This window comes from Rutilus rutilus (genome assembly GCF_951802725.1).
Source record: "Rutilus rutilus genome assembly, chromosome: 8".
Lineage (NCBI taxonomy): Eukaryota > Metazoa > Chordata > Actinopteri > Cypriniformes > Leuciscidae > Rutilus > Rutilus rutilus.
In genome coordinates, this window is record NC_140222.1 from 46,083,175 (window position 1) to 46,105,052 (window position 21,878).

A 21,878-nucleotide genomic window follows, 5' to 3' on the forward strand; every position below is an offset into this window, starting at 1 on the left:
AAAAAGAATTGAGATGCTTCCAACTGTTGCTCTTGCATTCTTGTGGCTCAGTGACTCACCTGAATGAATGGCTCATTAAGTATGCGGTCCTCAGGTGTGAACCACTAAATATGCATGATCGTTGACGCCCACTCGGATATTGCCTTTCCAAACAGAAAGTGCTTTGCAAAATTCAAATCAATGTATTGTGTTATGTGAATGATTAGGCAGGGTGATTTTCACATAATTTTGAAGAAAAAACACTAGGCAATGACATCCATTAGACAAAAGTCTTATTGGCACATATTTAGTGTGTGTTTTGTGGTCTTATTTCAGAAACTTTAGTTTTTAGTTTTTTCAATAACCACGCATAAACATTATTCTCTCAAAAATGCAGACATGTACATTCTTGTTGCTCACATATTATGGTAGCCCTGTTTGTGCTAAATAGTGTGTAATTTTTTTTTGCCATTACTATGTTTATAAGCAACTGAAAAAAGCACAAATGTCAGGGCATGTCAGAACATCTCAAGGACCCCAAAAACACCTTAGACCCCAGAGGGTTAAATGCGATTATTTACTAGTTCAACACCTTATTTTAATATTGAACGATGGCAAAGGCCAGGGTCCTCATTTATAACCGTTGCACAAAACAGGCCCTGAAAGAGCCATACGCCACTTCTGACGTATAAATAGTGATTTATAAAAACAAACTTGACAGGAAAATTTGCGCACCTGCACACAAACTCTGAGCTGAGCGAACGCACATCTGAGACGGAGCAGTTTGGTGTCACCGATGGGGAATTTTGCACAGGTTCTGGCGTACACACAGTTTTATAAGTTATTTTTTTTTGGTATGCGCCCTTTTTGTCTTTCGGGCGCACGTACACTTTTAGTAAGGATCCTACACACAGTTTTATAAATGAGAGCCCAGGAGATGCAATCCTACGGTATAATCGGTGTAACTTAAACTAAACAGAAAACGTCTCGGGTTACTGGATGTAACCCTGGTTCCCCGAGAGAGGGGAACGAGACGCTGCGTCATATCAACGCTACGGGGAATGCCTTCGGCATGCGTTATCTGAAGTCACTATACAACTATTCCAATCTGGATTGGTGTGCGTCATCGTGCGTCATGACGTTGCATGTGACGGTGACCCGGACGCTATATAAGGGTCACAGGAACAAGGAAATGACAGCTTCGAAAAAGGTTCAAAGCAGCTGTTCTCAGGGCGCCCCGAAGGTGGGGAGAGGGGACGCAGCGTCTCGTTCCCCTCTCTCGGGGAACCAGGGTTACATCCAGTAACCCGAGACGTTCCCCTTCGTTACGGGGAACTCCCGCTGCGTCATATCAACGCTACGGGGAACGAGTACCAGCTAGCCCCCACAGAGAACAGGCGCCCCTGGTGTGAAACATCTGGCACACTCAAGAGCACTAAAGCAAGGGAGAGTGAAAGATCCAACTGTGCTAAGAATTTTATTCTTTCTTGTTTGGTGTACAAAGGGAAGGTTGCATCAACAACCTCGATATTAAGGTCCAAGTATATAGGCCTGATTAATGACAGGCAGAACACTTAACTCCTAACACCTTTTTAGTGGATCATCTCTGGAAGCCTAAGAGGCTCTCTTGCTTACACCGCACATGCAATGAAGGATGAAGAGCCTGAGGAATTTTTAGAATAACCTCCGGTACCTTGGTTACCGGGGAGAAATATCTCAAAGAAAGCTAACAAACTCCCATTTAATACCCTATATAGATATACTCTGCGGAGCCGAATAAAGGCTCTAAGCAATTTAATATGATAGCCTGCAGAGACAGGGTTCATCCAGATTTTGACGCAGCATACAGAGGCAGAAAGCACTCTGAAGGTGAGGATCATTGCTAAGGACAGGGGAGAATTTATAGAACCCACTATACTAAGAATTTTATTCTTGTCTTTTTTGGTGTAAGAAAAAGGCTGAGTTAACAGCCTCAGAAGTGAGGTCCAATATATACATATGCCTAAAAAGGCAGGACACTGACTCCAAGGCACCATTAGTGGATAACCCCAAAAGCCTAGAAGGCTCTCCTGTCACACTTATAGCAACGAAGGATGAAGAGCCAGAGGAAATCATAAGATAGCCTCCGGTACCCTTATTGGTGACCGGGGAAATTTCCTACTAGAAAGCTAACAGATTTCCAAAATATGTAGATTTTCTTTTAATCTAACATATATACACGTATCCCGCAGAACCGACAGGGGCTTTTCTTTCCACAGACCTGTCAGCCTGCAAGGATAACAGGATTCATCCTAGAAGGCTACAGGGAAATATGGAGGTCATGGGACGACCCGGGTGGACCACCCTGAGAGCATACGGAGGCCGTAGGCGCCATAGAGGCTCTGAGCGTGGACGAGAGGTCCCGATTAGAGTATAGAAGAATCCCAGTACTGAAGCCATAGGGCAGTAAAAGGCTGGGTCCAGCTAACTCAATTAAAACTTCCTGAGCCGGGGAGTTCTGGAGGTAGCTGATCTGATGACCTCGGCCACCAGATCACCCTATTCGAGAAGGCCAGTGTGGTTTTTCGAGAATAAGATCTACTCAAAATCCTCTGACCCTCTCCAGAACTCCAGGGAGTAGAGCGACCGGGGGAAAAAGGCGTACAGACGTTGCCTCGGCCACGTCTGTACCATGGCCTCCAGACCCAACGGGGCTGGATGCGAGAGAGAGAACCAGAGCGGGCAATGAGAATTCTCATGAGAAGCGAATAAATCTACCTCCGCCTGGCCGAACTTCTCCCATATAAGCTCCACCACCTCGGGGTGGAGCCTCCATTCCCCTGGCCTGGGCCCCTGCCTCGACAGGGTGTCTGCTCCCACATTATCAACCACAGGTATATACATAGCCCTCACAGAGAGAAATTTGTCCTTAGACAAAAATAGAATATGATGGGCCAATTTGCACAGAGGACGAGACCTCAAGCCCCCCTGATGGTTGATATAGAAAACCACCGATATATTATCAGACCCAATAAGGACCTGATGGCCTCTGAGGTCTGGAGGGAAATGCCTGAGGGCAAAGAATACTGCCAGCATCTCCAGGCAACTGATGTGCCATGAGAGGTGATGGTCCTTCCAGACCCCGCGGGTGTACCGGCCCTCCATGACCGCACCCCAGCCCCTGTGGGAAGCATCCGTGGTCAGAATTTTTCTGGGACACGAAGCTCCAAGCACCTGGCCTTGGGACAGGAACCGTATGTCTTTCCATATGACTAGAGAACGAAGGTACCTGGACGTAACTCTAATCATACGGAAGGGGTTGCCCCTTGGGGAAAACCCCCTGGTCCCGAGCCACCACTGTAGGGCCCCATAAGGCCCAAAATTCCTTGAAAATGTTTGACAGTGATGGCCTGGCCTAACCTGATAGCTCTAACTGCAGCCACGATACTTTAAATACATGGCTGGGTCAAGTGAACTTGCATAGATTGCGAGTCCCACTCAGCTCCAAGAAATTTTATTCTTTGAAGAGGAGACAGAGAATTTTTCTTGACATTGAGCCTTAGCCCCAAGCACTGAAGATGACGCAAAACAACATCTCGATGTTGGATTGCTAGCGTCTCTGGTTCTGCCAGAATAAGCCAGTCATCTAATAATTTAGGATGCGGTTCCCCTGAAGTCTCAGTGGAGCAAGGGCAGCATCCATACAGAAAGTGCAAGGGGATAGAGTTAGGCCGAAAGGAAGAACCCTATATTGGTAAGCTTTTCCCCCCAAAAGCGAACCTAAGGAACTTCCTATGATAATGGATGATGAAGTTATGAAAATAAGCATCCATGAGATCTATTGTCACAAACCAGTCTTCAGATCTGATTTGCTGAATGATACTGGGTATAGTGAGCATATTGAAACTAAATCTCCTCAAAGATTTATTCAATACTCTAAGATCTACAATAGGATGAAGTCCACCATCCTTTTTCGGAACAATGAAGTAACGGCTGTAAAAACCTGAATCCGTCTCCTGATTAGGGGCAATTTCTATTGCTTTTGCTAAAAGAGATTCAACTTCATTTTCCATCACCTGGCGCTGATGTGAGAAAACCAGTGTGTGAAATACCCCGTTAAAATCGGGTGGTCTTACTTTAAACTGGATTCTATATCCTTTAACTATACCCAGGGTCCATTTAGATATATTCGGAAGGCCTGACCAGGCGTCTAAACAATCTACAAGAGGAATCAATTTCTCTGGGTTAGTCTCAGGTGATATAATGTGCTTATCGGTGGTCTGAAGCAGTTTACTGGCAGGACGTAACCGATGAATAATCTAATAAGGAGATCAGTCCCTCGAGACTGACCTCAGGTTTTGAGATTCGGTGACCTGAAGCGATAGATCGGCAGGAACTAACCGAAAATAATATGAAGTGCCCTTAAAGGTTCGGCGTTTTTACGCCAGGACCTCATAGTTTATTTTTTCTTAGCCCGAAAGGCAGTCCTCAGACCTGACTTAGGAGCTTTTTTTTTTTTTTTTTTATGAGAACGTCTCCTCTGACCCCGAGCCCTGTACAGGGGGAAGGGGAGGGGAAGAGGTGACTTCCCAGAATATGAGGAGCTGGTGACTGTCCCCGAGGGACCTGGACTACCATATGTAGGTATGCATTTTTTTTTTTTTTTTTTACATTCCGCCATATAAGCCTTCCCTACCAAATTCAAGATAATATTTATATTAGCTCCACTTTAATTTTGGAGGGACGTGTCTGAGTCATCAGAGGTAATACGATATCTGGGAGAAATATTCTTCTACCCCCTGCATCATTAAATTCCCCTTTAATTTTCTTCTTCAATTATTCCACAATCTCAGTACCTCAGTATGGAGATCGTTTGAAAAAGGAAGACTCTGACACAAGGATTTTGACTGGGTTTGCAGGAAGCACTCTTTTTAGACGCTTCCTTCTTATTAAATTACCAAACATTTAATTTCATTACAGCCCCAGTCTTTCTCCAGCAACTCCTCATAATGTGGTGAATATTCGTGGTTCAGTGTTGATAGTATCTGACTCCTCAGAATCAGATAAATCAAACACCGGGTCTTTAACACGGTCGGAAGAAGCCGCAGTGACGCGGGCTTCCGAACCGTGCGCGAGACCTGTAAACACTGCTCCACGTGCGAACCCAATGCAAACAGACAACGCGCTGCCTCGACAGACGCGAGCTGATGCACTAGGAACGCAAGCCTATTTTATTCTTTTTAAACAGGCTCAGGCGGGAGCGGAAGAGTAAACTCAGAGTCTACACACTGCAGACCTGTAATCTACGCGCTGCCTCGGCAAACGCGAGATCCGAGCCACTATAGATTCTGTATTGCAATGCAGACATTAATCTACGCGCTGCCTCGGCAAACGCGAGATTAGTCACAGAATCTTTATTGCAGAGTAGCCGTAATCTACGCGCTGCCTCGGCAAACGCGAGATCCGAGCCACTATATAGATTCTGTATTGCAATGCAGACATAAACCTACGCGCTGCCTCGGCAAACGCGAGATCCCAGTCACAGAATCCTTTCAGTTTGCACAAAATAGACAGTGCCCTCGAGAACTGTCCGTGCAAGCTCCGCTCACAACCCAACACCACAAAGCAAGTGTGCGCCATCCTTGCTTCTTTAATTTTTCTTAAATCAAGGAGACGCACACTGCCTTCGCCATAGTAGATTTGACAGACAACACCAAATAAGACGTACAGTTTGACATAGAACGCTGCTGAAGAACAGAAGCTGTCATTTCCTTGTTCCTGTGACCCTTATATAGCGTCCGGGTCACCGTCACATGCAACGTCATGACGCACGATGACGCACACCAATCCAGATTGGAATAGTTGTATAGTGACTTCAGATAACGCATGCCGAAGGCATTCCCCGTAGCGTTGATATGACGCAGCGGGAGTTCCCCGTAACGAAGGGGAACTTTAATCTCACTGTAACTGCTGTACAGTATAATTATACTAACTGTAGTTTCTCCATCTTGAATTGTGGGTTCATCAGTAGATCACTGAGGTTTTTCAATCCAGAGTCTCCTAGTGTATTCCTACTCAGGTTCAGTTCTCTCAGGTGTGATGGGTTTGATTTCAGAGCTGAAGTCAGGATGAGACACTGTTTCTCTGTAATACTACATCCATTCAGACTGAAGACAGAAAGAGAAGAGAAAATGACTGAGATCAATGTTCAGTTCATGTGTGTGTTAAAAGCATCATTAATAAATCCCATACAGTCACTAATACACCAGCAAAATCATGGAAACTTAATGAAATGAACAAACCAAGACAGGAGCATTTGAGGAAACTAGTTACAATCCAAGTCTGGATCCGTCCTCACTCCACAAATAAGTGAATTTATCACTGTAGATTAATATATAGGATCAATATAGAAACAATAGAAAAGTTAACATTTAAATGGACTGATTTCACATTTTCATCATCAGAAAATCTTGTACATGAATCACAATTTATTTAAAGTAATTTTAAAGTGTAATTTACACTCAAATATAAAACAGTTAGTTCCAATCTTTGATTCTGATTGGTCAATATCTGTGTGTTATTCACCATAAAACACGACTATGACCGCTTCACCCAACGGTTCTGTGTATCACTACACAACACCCCTAGCAACCACTCTTAGCAACGCAAACACATGTTTGATCTCATTGATATTGTTAATTGCAGCTTATAGTGTAGAGTATGGTGAGAGGTCGAGTAAGTAAATGTACCTGCATTTACAGTAGATATAGCATTTTCCTTCAGGTCAGTCCTATATTCATAATAAAAAATCTGTTTGAATGTCCGCTGCGATATCTTGTTCTTTTAACAGTCAAAGGGTTTTCTCGTTCCTCTAGTCATTTATCAGTTGAGTCTTGCTTTTGCGTGATCACAAGTCCTTTCAATATAAAAGTCTTCTCTACTGACTGACTCACTCATAAAGACAGTGTTTTCCGCCATTAAATGGAGAAATAATGTAACTTCTGTTGCTGTTCACGGTCAGGGACTATTTTTTCCCAGCAGAAGGAAGGCTTTTAGTGATTTTACTTCATGCAAGTTGCATAGATAGATATTTTTCGGCTTTAATATTTGTATTGTGTGGTAACCGTTTTATAAAAGCAATAAGGTCCTCGAGGCTGTGCTGTATGGTGAATAAGTCACGGCTGACGCCGTTTAACGCCCTTCAGCCGTGACTTATTCACCATACAGCACAGCCTCGAGGACCTTATTGCTTACATACACATTTTGCTTAATAAATTAAGATTTAGTGAAAAGTACCATTAGTCCAGTATAACTGTAACTCTGTCAGAATAATGTACTGTCATTTGTTACGCTGTTTTTAGTCTCTCACTTCTGTTTTGTTTCAAAGCAAAGATTTGTCAGATTTTAGTATATAAAACAATTTTATAACAGTTTCAAATACTTCAGTTTAATGCTCTTTCTAATGATACACATAACAAACCATTAACTAATAGTATTTGTGAATCTTTCTTCAGATTGAGAAACACCAGAAAGTGCAGTGCTATAAATTATGAGACTTGAGTCTAGTTGCCTTAAAATAAAATAAACAGTAAACTTTAATCACACTGTAACTGCTGTACAATATAATGATACTAACTCTAGTTTCTCCAGCTTGAATTGTGGGTTCATCTGTAGATCACTGAGGTTTTTCACTGCAGAGTCTCCTAGTTTATTCCTGCTCAGGTCCAGCTCTCTCAGGTGTGATGGGTTTGATTTCAGTGCTGAAGTCAGAGCAGAACAACCTTCATCTGTCATATAACAGCAGCTTAACCTACATTAGGAGAGAGAGAGAGAGAGAGAGAGAGACCTTTAACACACCTTAATTTATAATTACACTGTACAGACATACCTCAACCAATATTTAACCGTAACACATCCTTTATATTTACAAAAAAGAAAAACCCCAAACTTTGTATTTCATTATTTAGATAAAACATTTTTTTACTTAATTTGAAAAGATAATAATGAATAAATAAAAAATCTCATACACATATCTATTTTCTCAAATGTACATACATACACATATATATATCCACACAAAAAAAATCATAAATTCTTATAAATTTAACAAATTATTAAATAAAAATGTACAATCCTTATTTAAACTTTTGTCATTTCATTACGTTTTGTTTAAAGATTTACTTTGCAGATTTGCTATATTACTTAGACTTACTGTACTGGTTTATTTCTTTTTTTATATATATATTTTATTTTTTTCGCTTTTTAAAAAAAAACAAAACATAACATAACAAAACATGACCAGAGAGCAAGAACAATGTATGTAAAGAAAATCAAGACAGGTGTAAATCATTATAAGTGTCCCATTTGTTCCAGAGTCTTTCAAATTTGTCCAGTTGTAGATGTAACCCGAATGTGATTTTTTCCATTTTCCTTATGTCCAGAATAACGTCAACCCAATCCCTGATTGTCGGAGCAGTTTGAGTCATCCATTTTTTTGTAATGGCCTTTTTCCCTGCAGCCAGGAGTATACTCCAGAGATATCCATTGGCTGTGTCCATGGCAGGAGTTTTAAGGCCCAAGTACATAGTTCTGAAATCCAGTAGGATGGGGACATCAAAAACAATTTACAAAACCAGTATTTTTGAATCATCAAACATTCCCAGAACACATGGTAATGATGCGCCTCCTGACAACCACACTTTCTCCAACACTCAGAATTTCCCTGAGAAAAATGAGCGCTTTGACAAGGTGTTATGAAGAAACGAGATACACTTTTCCAACAAAATTCTTTCCAGACATGTGATTTCGTGGTTCTCCACTGTGTTATATATATATATATTCTCCCATTCCTCATCACTCAAAGTGAAATTGCCTTCTCTTTCCCATTTATTTTTAATATATTGAGTCGAATGATTTCCCAGATTGTTGAGGCATTTGTATATTTTTGATATTATTCCCCTTGAAAGTTCTGATTTATATGCCTTAATAAAGATTTCGATCAAAGGGTTATAATGGTCATCCTTTTGTTTAATTTCTTGGTTATAATAACTCCTTGGGCCCTATCTTGCACCCAGCGCAATTGACTTTGTACACCGACGCATGTTTCATTCCTATTTTGCACCCGCGCAAAGCGCGCTTTTCCCTCCACAGAAGCACGTCGCTAAACTAGGGAATGAACTTGCGCTCTCTGGGCGGTTCAGCGCAAAAAAGGAGGCGTGTTCCGGCGCAAACGTTCCCTGGTGCTATTTTACTGTTCCATAAAACAATTGCGCCACTGGCCAGAAAAAACCTAGTCTAAAGTCAGTGGCGCGTTGCGCGTTGCGCGTTGTTCATTATGCTATTTTAAGGGCGCATGCTTGACCATAATGTATAGCGTGCACAACGCGCATACACTTTGATTCTCTAATCTACACAGAAGCAGCCGTTTTCATTTTTGCAAATCATATTATTACAAACAATAGATAGATAGATAGATAGATAGACAATTTATTATAAAAGCATACATCTAGCTTACACATTTACCCACATTATTATATGCCTGTTTAACCGAAGCTAATTTGGGTGTGTTTCTCCATCCCCAATGTCACTTCTCTCTCTTTTACGGCCGTGACGAGAGCGTTGCTCTCCTCGGCTGTGAACCGCTCCTGGCGCGCGTCTGGCAAATCCGCCGTTATAATAGCAATACAAAAAGCGCGTCTGCTCTTAAAGGGAATGTGAGATGATGCTCTGATTGGTACCTGTGAAAGTCCTGTTTTTCTAAGCCAAAGGATTCCCTTAACTCATCAAAGCTTTTCATTTGGTTTTCTTTTTCAATTTGGTAAAAAATCTTTATACCCTTTGTGACCCAGACCTTAAATCTCCGATCGGTTCTGTTTGGTACAAAACCTTGGTCATAAGCCAACCAGCTTAGGATTTTAACATCTTTGTTTAGTTTGTATGTTTTGATCAGCTCTTTCCATGTTGTAAGCACTGATTTTACCCATGGATTCTCAATTTCATCCAAATGATTCAGCCGTTTATTGTCTGCCAATAAGGCCTGAACAGGTACTTCCGGCAAAACACTACACTCAATGTTTTTCCATTGAGCTTCATATTTTGAATCACACCAGTACAGCAAAGCTCTGATTTGGGCTGAGATAAAGTAATCTTTCAGACAAGGTAAACCCCATCCACCTTTTCCTTTTGAAAGTTGTAAGGTTTTAAATCGGATGCAAGGTTTTTTGCCTTGCCATACAAATCTTGAGATTGTTTTATTCCACTCATCGAATAAACGATTGGGAATGGAAACTGGGAGAGTCTGGAAGAGGGAGAGAAATCTTGGCAAAACGTTCATTTTAATTGTTTCAATCCTTTGACTTAGACTTAAGTATGGAATAAGAGTCCATTTTTCAAGGTCCTTCTTAATATTGGAAAAAAGAGGGGTATAGTTTTTCTTTAGAATTGTTGATAAATCTTTATGAAGAATTACACCTAAATATTTGAGAGATTCTGTTTGCCATTTAAATGGGTAAGTTTTTCTAAAAATCAGCGGAGGTCTCCAGTAGGAAAGAATTTCAGTCTTCTGCATATTCAATTTGTATCCAGACATTGGACCAACAATATCTTTGAGGAAATGCATCACATTAGGTATAGAAATCTCTGGTTCCCTTTCGTCAGCAGGGAACTCCGACGCCTCGTCGGGGGAGTTCCCCTGACGAATTGGGATCACGCTAGGGAGACCAATTGCCTTCGAGTGAATTAAAACGAGCCAATGAACATTGGCATGCAAGGTTTGCATTCCGCGGCCCGCCTACCAGTGCGGGTATAAGGCGGAATCAAGCGCATACACAAATGCTTTCTGCTTCGGAGCCGACCGGTTGTGTCCTCTCTGAGTGAATGAGTTTTAAGATTGTATTTATCTTACGCTCTACGAGTCTGCTGTTTCGGGAAGGGACCTCTCTGTGTTGGTGAGACGGCGTTTCAGCGACCGCGCGATTTCCTGTCTGCCGGCTGCGTCTACACGCTGTTAATTTAAAAGCTGTTTTTACAGCTGGTAAACGGTTGAGTGCGCACAGCGGGCTTGCAGTTTCCCCGCTGTGTCGCCGCGTTGGGTCCCTGTGTGCTTCAGCACAATAAAGAGAGTAATTTCTTCCTGAAAGAGCAACACGAGTGAAGATCGCGTCCTTTTCAGGATGACGTTTCACTCGTGTGTTTCTGGATGCGATCGTTCCTGTCCTTATTTGACGGCCACGTTCATTGTTTCACATGCCTAATCAGTGTGTGAGACTGCGTTCGTGGGTGGTTCATGTTCTCTCATGAGTGCATGACCACGTCGGCACGTTGTTCGTCTCCCCTTTTTAAAGGCTCGAGCCGCTCAGCGTGCCGTGTGCCGTCGAGCGCCGGTTGACAGCGTGGGTTGTCACGGCAACCCAGCGCGCGTCATTCGGCGCTCAAGATGCGTGGTCAAGATCAAGACTCGCGTGCCTCTATGAGGTGAGTCCCTTTGCTTGTTTCCCGATCTAGTTTCTCTTCTGGTGCACCAGGAGAGGGCTACTTTGGCAAATAACATTGGTGATCTGAGGGTTACAGTGCGGAATGTCTCGCCAGGTGAAAGACCCTCACGAGCTTCCCACTCCTCTAGCGCATCACAAACATGCTGAGACTGTGTTCGTGGGTGGTTTGTGCTCTCTACATGAGAGCATGACCACGTCGGCACGTTGTTCGTCTTGCCTGAGGGCTTGAACGCTCAGCGTGCCGTGTGCCAGCGATGGCCACGTTCACTGTCTTGCATGCCTGGTTGACGGCCATGATCGCTGTTTCACATGCCTAATCAGTGTGTTGAGACGGCGTTCATGGGTGGTTCATGTTCTCTCATGAGTGCATGACCACGTCGGCACGTTGTTCGCCTCCCCTTTCTCGTAAGGGCTTGAGCCGCTCAGCGTGCCGTGTGCCGTCGAGGCTTTGAGTGGGATTTTGGTCCTTATCATGAGGGACCAAGCATTTCATTCGGGGCCCCAGGGGAGGACAGATGTCGATTGCTACATCGGAGAGAGGGCTGTTATACTCTGAAAATGATGGGAGTGTGTGTCATCACCACTCCTTCCCCCGGAGGAGGGCCGGGTGGAGAATCCTTTGTTAAATTTTTCTAGTTTCTGTTCCGCCGCCGACCAGCTGGTCGGTGGTACCCAAAACCTAAAAAAGAGCAGTTTCTTCCTCCTCTGGGTCATTCACGGTTGGGACTGCCGAACATGCAGTCTCTCCCGCTCAAGAGTAGGACGTCAGTGTGCGCCACCCTCGGGTCTCGCCACTCTCAGTCCTCTCTCCCCAGCTCTCAGATAGCAGTGGCGCCACCTCGGTCACGCCACTCCTGTCTGTCGCTGGGCGGGAAGGAGAGACCAGCAGCCGCCCTCGGGCCTTGCTCCTTGTCTCCTCCCCTTCCCTCGCCAGGCGACAGACCGCAGCAGAACACTCTCGGGTCTTCTCTGCCGTCTGTCCCCCGGTGGAGGCAGGTAGGTGTTGTTCAAATACACACCCAGACCCCGCTCTCGGCCGCCACAATGCCACCAGAGCCGTGTCCCTGCCCTCCACCTCGCTGCCCCTCCGCGGGTACGCCGGTCGTGCGGGTGGGCTCGTTGCGGCGGTTTCTCAGAGCCTGGTTAGAGCTCCCGAGTCCGTCGCGCTGGCTCATCCGCACCAACCGGCTCGGCTATGCAATTCAATTTGCACGCCGGCCTCCCAAGTTCAGGGGCGTCCACTTCACCCATGTGCGTCCAGTGGATGCCCCGGTCTTGCGGAAAGAGATCGACGTCCTACTGGCGAAGGACGCGATCGAGCCGGTCCCTCCAGCCGATATGAGGTCAGGGTTTTACAGCCCTTACTTCATTGTACCCAAGAAAGGCGGTGGGTTACGGCCAATCCTGGATCTGCGAGTATTGAATCGGGCCCTGCACAAGCTCCCGTTCAAGATGCTCACGCAGAAACGCATTTTCGAGTGCATCCGTCCCCAGGATTGGTTTGCAGCGATCGACCTGAAGGACGCGTACTTTCATGTCTCGATTCTTCCTCGACACAGACCGTTCCTTCGGTTTGCTTTCAAGGGTCGAGCATATCAGTACAAGGTCCTACCCTTCGGGCTGGCCCTGTCGCCCCGTGTCTTCACGAAAGTCGCGGAGGCGGCCATTGTTCCCATGAGAGAACAAGGCGTTCGCATTCTCAACTACCTCGACGACTGGCTCATTCTGGCACACTCGCGAGATGTGTTGTGCGATCACAGGGACATGGTGCTCCGGCACCTCAGTCAGTTGGGGCTTCAGGTCAACTGGGACAAGAGCAAACTCTCCCCTGTGCAGAGGATCTCTTATCTCGGTATGGAGCTGGACTCGGTCGCCCAGACTGCGCGCCTCACGGAGGAACGCGTCCAGTCAGTGCTCAACTGCCTCAAGTCTTTTCGAGGCAAGTCAGCGGTTCCACTGAAACAATTTCAGAGGCTCCTGGGGCATATGGCAGCCGCAGCCGCAGTAACGCCGCTCGGTCTGTTGCATATGAGACCGCTCCAGCACTGGCTTCGCGATCGAGTCTCGAGGTGGGCGTGGCAGAGCGGCAAGTTCCGGGTCAAAGTCACCCCGAGCTGTCGCCAAACCTTCTCCCCTTGGTTGGATCCTGGGTTTCTACGGGCCGGAGTGCCCCTAGTCCAGGTTTCCAGGCATGCTGTGGTTTTCACAGATGCTTCTGCCAAGGGCTGGGGGGCCACGTACAGAGGGCATGCAGTCTCGGGTCTGTGGACGGGGCCCCAGCTGCATTGGCACATCAACTGCCTAGAGTTGCAAGCAGTACACCTAGCTTTGTGTCGCCTCAAGGGGTTTCTCAGACACAAACACGTACTGGTCCGTACGGACAGCACTGCGACCGTTGCGTACATCAACAGACAAGGTGGTCTACGCTCCCGTCGTATGTCGCGACTCGCCTCCCACCTCTTCCTATGGAGTCAGAAGCATCTGAGGTCGCTTCGTGCCGTTCATGTCCCCGGGGAGCTCAATCGTGTGGCCGACGAACTTTCACGTCGGTCCCCCCTTCCGGGAGAATGGCGACTTCATCCCCAGGTGGTCCAGCTGATCTGGCGAATCTTCGGAGCCGCACAGGTAGACCTGTTTGCCTCTCCGGACACGACCCATTGCCAGTGGTATTACTCCCTGACCGAAGGGACTCTCGGCACGGATGCCCTGGCACACAGCTGGCCCCGGGACCTACGCAAATATGCGTTTTCCCCAGTGAGCCTTCTTGCACAAACTCTGTGCAAGGTCAGGGAGGACGAGGAGCAAGTCCTTTTGGTGGCCCCGTATTGGCCAACCCGGACTTGGTTCCCAGAACTCATGCTCCTCGCGACAGCCCCTCCTTGGCCGATTCCTCTGAGGAACGACCTTCTTTCTCAGAGACGGGGCACCCTATGGCACCCGCGTCCAGACCTCTGGAAACTCCATGTCTGGTCCCTGGACGGGACGCGGAGGTTCTAGATGGCCTACCACAGGCAGTGGTAGATACCATCTCTTCAGCTAGAGCCCCCTCTACGAGGCGCCTCTATGCTCTGAAGTGGAACCTGTTCGTCGGCTGGTGTTCTTCCCACGGGGAGAACCCACGAACTTGCCCGATCGGTGTAGTGCTCTCCTTCCTACAACAGGGGTTGGAGCGAAGGCTGTCTCCCTCCACCCTCAAAGTGTATGTTGCCGCAATAGCCGCGCATCACAATGTAGTTGAAGGTAAGTACGTGGGGAAGCACGACCTGGTCATCAGATTCCTCAAGGGTGCTAGGAGGCTAAATCCACCTCGCTACTTGCACCCTGTACCCTCTTGGGACTTAACTTTAGTAAAAACCAAAGTCCTCCTTTGAGCCTTTGCTGACAGTCGAGCTTAATATCCTGTCCATTAAGACAGCACTCCTGTTAGCATTGGCTTCTTTCAAGAGGGTGGGGGATCTGCAGGCTTTTTCGGTCGACGAATCGTGCCTAGAGTTCGGGCCCGGCCTTTCTCACGTTGTGTTGAGACCCCGGCTCGGATATGTGCCCAAGGTTCCTACCACTCCCTTCGCGGACCAGGTAGTGAACCTGCAAGCGCTGCCCCAGGAGGAGGCAGACCCAGCCCTAGCTTTTCTCTGTCCCGTCCGGGCCCTCCGGGTTATATAGACAGAACGCAAAGCTTTAGGACCTCAGATCAGCTCTTTGTTTGTTATGGAGACCAGCAGAAGGGGAAGGCTGTCTCCAAGCAGAGGTTAGCCCACTGGCTAGTGGATGCTATCACCAGGGCTTATGAGTCCCAGGGTGAGCCCTGCCCACCCAGGTTGCGGGCTCACTCCACTAGGAGTGTTGCCGCTTCTTGGGCTCTGGCACAAGGCGCCTCGCTAACAGACATTTGTAGAGCTGCGGGCTGGGCGACACCGAACACGTTCGCTAGGTTTTATAGCCTACGTGTAGAACCTGTTTCCTCCCGAGTACTTGCTACGGCCAGTAATTAGAGGGAATAGGTGTGTCGGCTTGCGACGCCATTCCGTGAGCGGATACGTGCGTCTTTTTGCTCCGTTGGTTACCCAACAAACGGCTAACCTCGTGAGTTCCTCCATCACCCCCTCCGGTGCCAGGCGTTGCGGACCGCCCGGCACCAGGTCTGCTACCTTCAGTAAGGAGTTGCTAGTAGACTGGGTGTTTTTCCAGTGGTCCCTGCGGCGACCCATGATTGCCACGTGCAGTTCAGCCGTGTCTTCCCCTTGACAGACTCATTCTGTCGTCCTTGTTGAGTATGCTCCTCACTCCTCCGGACTGGGACTACCTTCAAGGACTGCCATATGTTTCACTACCCTACGTGGTTAGTACATATGTGTATTGAGGGCCTTCCTCTAGGCTGCCTCAGCTTCCGCAGCGTTCCCCCCCCCTATTATATCCTTGGGGTCGGACACGCTTTCCCAGTGTTATCCAATATCCACTGATTGGGTCTTGCGGAACAGCAGTGTGATTCCCTAGCTAGCTCCCGCAAAATTTCTGGAAACTGCTGCAGGGCTGTAGCTTAGCTGGGCGCTGGAAGGGGCCAGCACCATGGCGTTTTGGTAGGGATCCCAATTCGTCAGGGGAACTCCCCCGACGAGGCGTCGGAGTTCCCTGCTGACGAAAGGGAACGTCTCGGTTACGTATGGTAACCCTCGTTCCCTGAGTCCAGGGAACGGAGACGCCTCGTCCCGTCGCCATGCTGCTGTACCTTCGCGGAGGACTGGACACCGTTCGGCTCCTCAGCGAAAAGCGTTTGTGTATGCGCTTGATTCCGCCTTATACCCGCACTGGTAGGCGGGCCGCGGAATGCAAACCTTGCATGCCAATGTTCATTGGCTCGTTTTAATTCACTCGAAGGCAATTGGTCTCCCTAGCGTGATCCCAATTCGTCAGGGGAACTCCCCCGACGAGGCGTCTCCGTTCCCTGGACTCAGGGAACGAGGGTTACCATACGTAACCGAGACGTTTAGTTAAGAACAATAGGACATCATCTGCATAGCATGCAATTTTATGTTCGATTCCTTCGATTGTAACACCATGGATAGTGTTTGATTGTCTAATATATTGGGCCAATGGTTCCAAGTATAAGGCAAACAAAAGGGGGGACCAGGCACAGCCCTGCCTCACCCCTCTTTCCAGAATCATTGAATCTGTTAAGTGGCCGTTAATTTTTATTCTTGAAGTTGGACCACTGTAAAGAGCCCCTATATTTCTAATTATTTGGTCATCCATTTGGAATTTGTTTAATACTTTGAATAGATAGAGCCAGTTAACGGAGTCAAAGGCTTTCTCAGCGACCAAACTAATTATGACAGCTTCATCTTGGTGTTTTTGTACATAATTCATTATGTGTAAAGATCGTCTTATGTTGTCCTGAGTTTGTCTATTATTAATAAACCCTGTTTGATCGTTATGAATTAAATTTGGGAGTATTTGTTCCATTCTTTTGGACATAATTGAGGTGTATATACGATAATCCACATTCAGAATTGAAATTGGTCTATAAGATGCGCAGTCGAGTCGATCTTTCCCTTCTTTGGGTATTAGAGAAACAATGGCTTCTTTCCAACTTGGGGGGATTTGAGCTTGTTTAAGTGTCCAATTAAAGGTTGTTAAAAGCAGGGGAGTAAGTGTTTCTTTCAATGCTTTATACCACTCGGAGGTGAATCCATCACTCCCCGGAGATTTATTGTTTTTTAATCTCTTGATTGCATTCTGTATTTCCATAACAGTAATTTCTGACCCTAATTTTTTATTTTGTTCTTCCGTCATAACAGGCAAGTTAAGAGTTTCCAGAAAAGAATCTATTTCATCTTCCTTATCTATTGAAGTTCTGGAGAAAAGCTTTTTATAGAAAGATTCAAATATTGATTGAATTTGGTCTTGTTTTGTTAAAATTACACCATTCTGACCGTCTCGTATTTTAAAGATTGCTCTTTCAGCTTGTTGTTTTCTAATTTTCCAAGCTAATAGTTTAGTAAATTTTGATCCAGATTCATAATATCTTTGTTTGGTAAAGAGCATTTTCTTGATTATTTCCTGTGTGGTCAGCTCATTAATGTCCTCTCTTATCTTTTTAATTTCCTGCAGCAATTGGGGATTTCTATTCTTTGCATGATTGATCTCTAACTGTTTTAGTCTATCCTGCAGATCGTTCAATTTTTTCTGTCTTTGTTTCTTCTTGGATGAGGTAATGGCGATAATTTTGCCCCTCAAAACTGCCTTAGCAGCATCCCAGAGGATGGGTGGAGAAGTTTCACCATTATCATTTTCCTCTAAGTAAATTTTGACGTCATCTGATAGCTTTTTCTTAATCTGAGGATCATTAAGTAGACTAGCATTAAACCGCCAGAGAGTATTTTTACGTTTTTTCTCCAGTTCTATAGTAATGTAGATGGGGGCGTGGTCACTCAGGTCTATTGTACCTATGTCTACCTCCATAATTTTTGATCTGTCCTTATTGAAAACAAAAAAGTAATCTATTCTAGTATATATTGTATGTGGGTTAGAGAAGTGGGTGTATTGGCGGACATTGGGATTCATCTCTCTCCAGATGTCAATCAGTCCTATGTTTTTTATCAGTTTTCGGAATTTATTGTTTATCGTCTTTCCTAAGTTTTAAATTTAAAACTTTTAAATTTAAAAAAATTTTAAATTTTAAAATTAACATAGAAAACGAAAAACAGCAAAAAGAAAGGATTCGTACAAAAAACGTGTGACGATTCCAAAACCTGATCAACTAAAAGATCAAAACTTGGAGGCGGAGCCATCTTTAAGTGAGGGCCCTCCATACCCGGACTTCTGGTAACCGTCCAGTCCATGAAAACATAAATATGCCTCTATGCTCTGCTGCCTTCATTAGTAATATATTGAATTTCCTCAAACCCAACCCTCCACATTTATGTAGCCTTGTGAAAGAGTTATGATTACAGAGCCAATAAGATCCCGCAGGTGATCTTAATACGTAGTAAGTGACCAGTAACTCAGATGTGTTGTATCAGATAATTACCCAAATAAGGCTTCAGAGTAAAAAAGTCTCGTAGACATAAACTCACATACCCCATATTGTCAAATCTCTTTCAGTCCTTTGCGTTGCTTTGTTGCATTTTTTTCAGGAGGCTCTCAGCTTCCGTTGGCGATTTAAACACGTATTTTTTTCCTTCGTATGTCAACAGCAATGTTGCGGGGAAGGCAAAACCATGCCTTAGTTTCCTTCTTCTGAATTCCTCGCAAGCCTGCTGGAATTCTGCTCGCTGTTGACGAATGGGGTATGGTAAATCCTGGGCAAAGTAGATCTTCTTCCCCTTGTATTGGATGTTTTTCTTAAGCCTGGCGGCGCGCATGACTCGTTCCTTGTCTTGAAAATTCAGGAATCTCATTATGAAGCCGCGCGGGGGGTCCGCGTCTCCTCTTCTCACACCAAGCCTGTGCGCCCGTTCTATTGTCACCTGAGGAACCTCTACCAGCTCCTGGATCAACGATTCGAGGAAGCCCTCAACCTCTGCTGGCTCCTCTCGCTCCAGAATTCCCACGAGTCTGAGATTCTTTCTGCGTCCCCGTGACTCGAGATCTATGAGCTTTCTTTTTATAGTCACGTTTTCAGCCCGTAACTGAGCGTTTTCCTCATGCATCTGAGCCACCTCCACTTTCGGGGCCTTTAGCTCTCTCAACTCGGGGAGTTCGTCTTCTGTATCGCTGATGCGGGCTTCTGCGGTCTGGATACGCCTCTCTACTCCTCCCAGGTCAGTCCTCAGAGCGACAATCTCAGTACTCATTTCCGCTCTCCATCTCTCCACACTACGGCACACATCATCCAGCTTCTCAATCACCCTTTCGAGTGTGTTATCTTTTCGGGCTTCATCAGTCTCTGCCCTCGTTAGCTTAGCAGTGCTAGCTTGGGCCGCCACGTTCCCGGGAGAGGCACAATCTGTTATTTTAGATTGCTTACTTGTCGAGGATTTGCCCGAGCCAGAGTTCTTTGACTGTTTAGACATCTTTCAGCGCGCCTATTTTCTTTGTGTTTGGGTTTAGCGTTTATGTTTGGATTAAATTCGGCAGAGAGACCGAGCTATGCGACTTGTCACATCCTCTCCAACCCGGAAGTGTACTGGTTTATTTCAATTTATTTTCATATTCATGCTTTGTTTTCGGTAGATCAGAAATCATAAACAGAACAAACAATTTATATAAAGATATAAACATTTCATTCTGGTCTTTATTGTTTGTGACAACACACTGGGAAATATACTTAGATAGGTATTAACAGCGTTAAGTTAATAGTTGGTGGGCCCCTCCTTTATTTCAGATATATATAGCTGTGGTTGTTTTCGTGGGCCGTGGTTATAGCATATTGGAATGATCGCTTCAGCCGGCTATTTTGAAGTGATGGTACATTGGCTTCAATGTACAAACTCTGAACTGGTGAAGTTCTGAAAGCTCCCAAGGCAAGCCATAATCCCTGATGATGCACCGTGTCAAACATCTGTTTATATTATTTACTGTGAATACTAAAATTTTATTATTTAATATTATTTTCAGTACTATTATTATTACTTTTATATTTGTATCCATAATCATTTGTATCCATAATCATTTGTAATCATTGTAATTTGTGAATCATAGTGATCTTGAATACATGTGGGTGAGAGAGACATTGGGACAAGCTAGACTGCATGGGGTGAAAGTGTGCTGGAAGAGTTAGAGACATGAAATGTGTAGGGCTGAACGATTAATTGCATTTGCGATAATATCGCAATATGATGAAATGCGATTTTTTTTAACCACAAAGCTGCGATTACAGTCTGGTCATGTGACACGCGAGAGTAAACCAGTGTGTATTGCAGATGAAGCATCAACTTGGTACGCTACGCATATAGGCCTGGCATAGGCTACAGGAAATAACAGTTTATGTTAAATTTATGTGATATTGTGTTATAGATTCTCTCCAATGATTCTGTATCGATTAAGATAATTTCAGATTTATGTCTGAGCTTCGTTTTAAACACAGATATGTGATGACGCTACGTGTGCTTTATAAACAACCTTATTCTGCTTGCTTCTAATTCCTTTGTCTCACACACACATGACACCACTTGAACATTCCAAAAAATAATCTTTCTAAGTTTAAGCGAATTACAAGGACATTCGCGGGATTCATTGCACAAGATATGCGCTATGAGATATGCGCAGTTTGCTTGATGCTACCTTTGTAGTGCACGCCAGCGCGGTCTCGCACGCCGGTATTTTACTTACAAATGCTCTACGAAGGCATCATGTGTGTTTTGGAATGCAGTTGGCTTATATATTAAAAATATGAAGCTGGTTTAAAAGTGTTCATGTTCTCGTCCTATGTCAGAACTATACAAACACTTACTGCTTTGTTTTTTTGGGAAAGAGCATGCTGCCCTTGCATTTGAGCATGGTGATTGCGAGCACAGTGGAATGTTCACAGTTAAAGTGATTCCCGTTCGCTTTGCTTATTTCAAAGGGGTAGCGCCCACAATGATCGTGGGGCTCGCGTGTCGAGAAGCGAGAGACGGTGCGTCCCTATCGCTCGCTCTCTCTCCAGAACGCGATGTCCTTTTGCCTGTCTACCGAAGCATGCCTCGGCACTTCTTCAGCTCGGGCAGAGAACATTGAATCTCGTGAGTTTGCCGCCTCCGAGCGTTTCTCCAGTGATGATAAAAGGAGAACTGCTTGGGGCGATCGCTCATGCAGTGGCCAGATTACTCTGATCACAACAAAAAGAGTCCCATAAAAAACTCACAGTCTATAAATAAAGATTGTAAATATTTGTGTCTTGTGTCCTCGACATCAAGCCATTCTACTATTGCGGGTGCAAGGGCACGCGATTATATGATACTGCCTCAGTTTGGAGAGACGTTCGCGGGCTATCTCTCCCCTGGGATCACATTATCAGATGCATTTTCAGCAGTCAGGCTGGTACTGGGTTGTACACCATGGCTGTGTTAAAGGCATACCAGGCTGATCTTATGAAAGATTTAAACACAGCCTATCATCAAGACCGTTTTTGCTTGTCTGATTGGGATGAGGAACTGATATGTAGGCTATTGTGTGTATATATACAGTGCCCTCCACAATTATTGGCACCCCTGTTTAAGATGTGGTCGTGGACTTCTAAAAATTCTCCTTTTTTTTTAAACAGCATAGAACCCAAATGCAATTACTTTGGTCAAAAAAAAAATAATTCACACATTTAGAGAAAAAAAACTTGAAATCATGTGTCCCACAATTATTGGCACCCCTGATGTTAATACTTTGTACAACCCCCTTTTGCCAACAAGACAGCACTTAATCTCCTCCTATAACATTTCACAAGATTGGAGAACACAGAAAGAGGGATCTTTGACCATTCTTCTTTGCACAATCTTTCTAGATCATCCAGTGTCC

The 21,878-nt window shown here is 45.2% G+C and overlaps 1 protein-coding gene across 1 annotated transcript in view; it reads right to left on the reverse strand.

Annotated features, from left to right (window-relative positions):
• Positions 1-21,878, reverse strand: part of LOC311294797 (NACHT, LRR and PYD domains-containing protein 3-like) — a gene marked incomplete at its 5' end in the record, with an annotated part of 57,829 nt that overhangs the window by 13,007 nt on the left and 22,944 nt on the right. The window contains 2 exons of the mRNA XM_084415825.1: positions 5,952-6,125; positions 7,595-7,768. Coding sequence (XP_084271951.1) covers positions 5,952-6,125; positions 7,595-7,768 — 348 coding nt within the window. The remainder of the gene's footprint in view (positions 1-5,951; positions 6,126-7,594; positions 7,769-21,878) is intronic.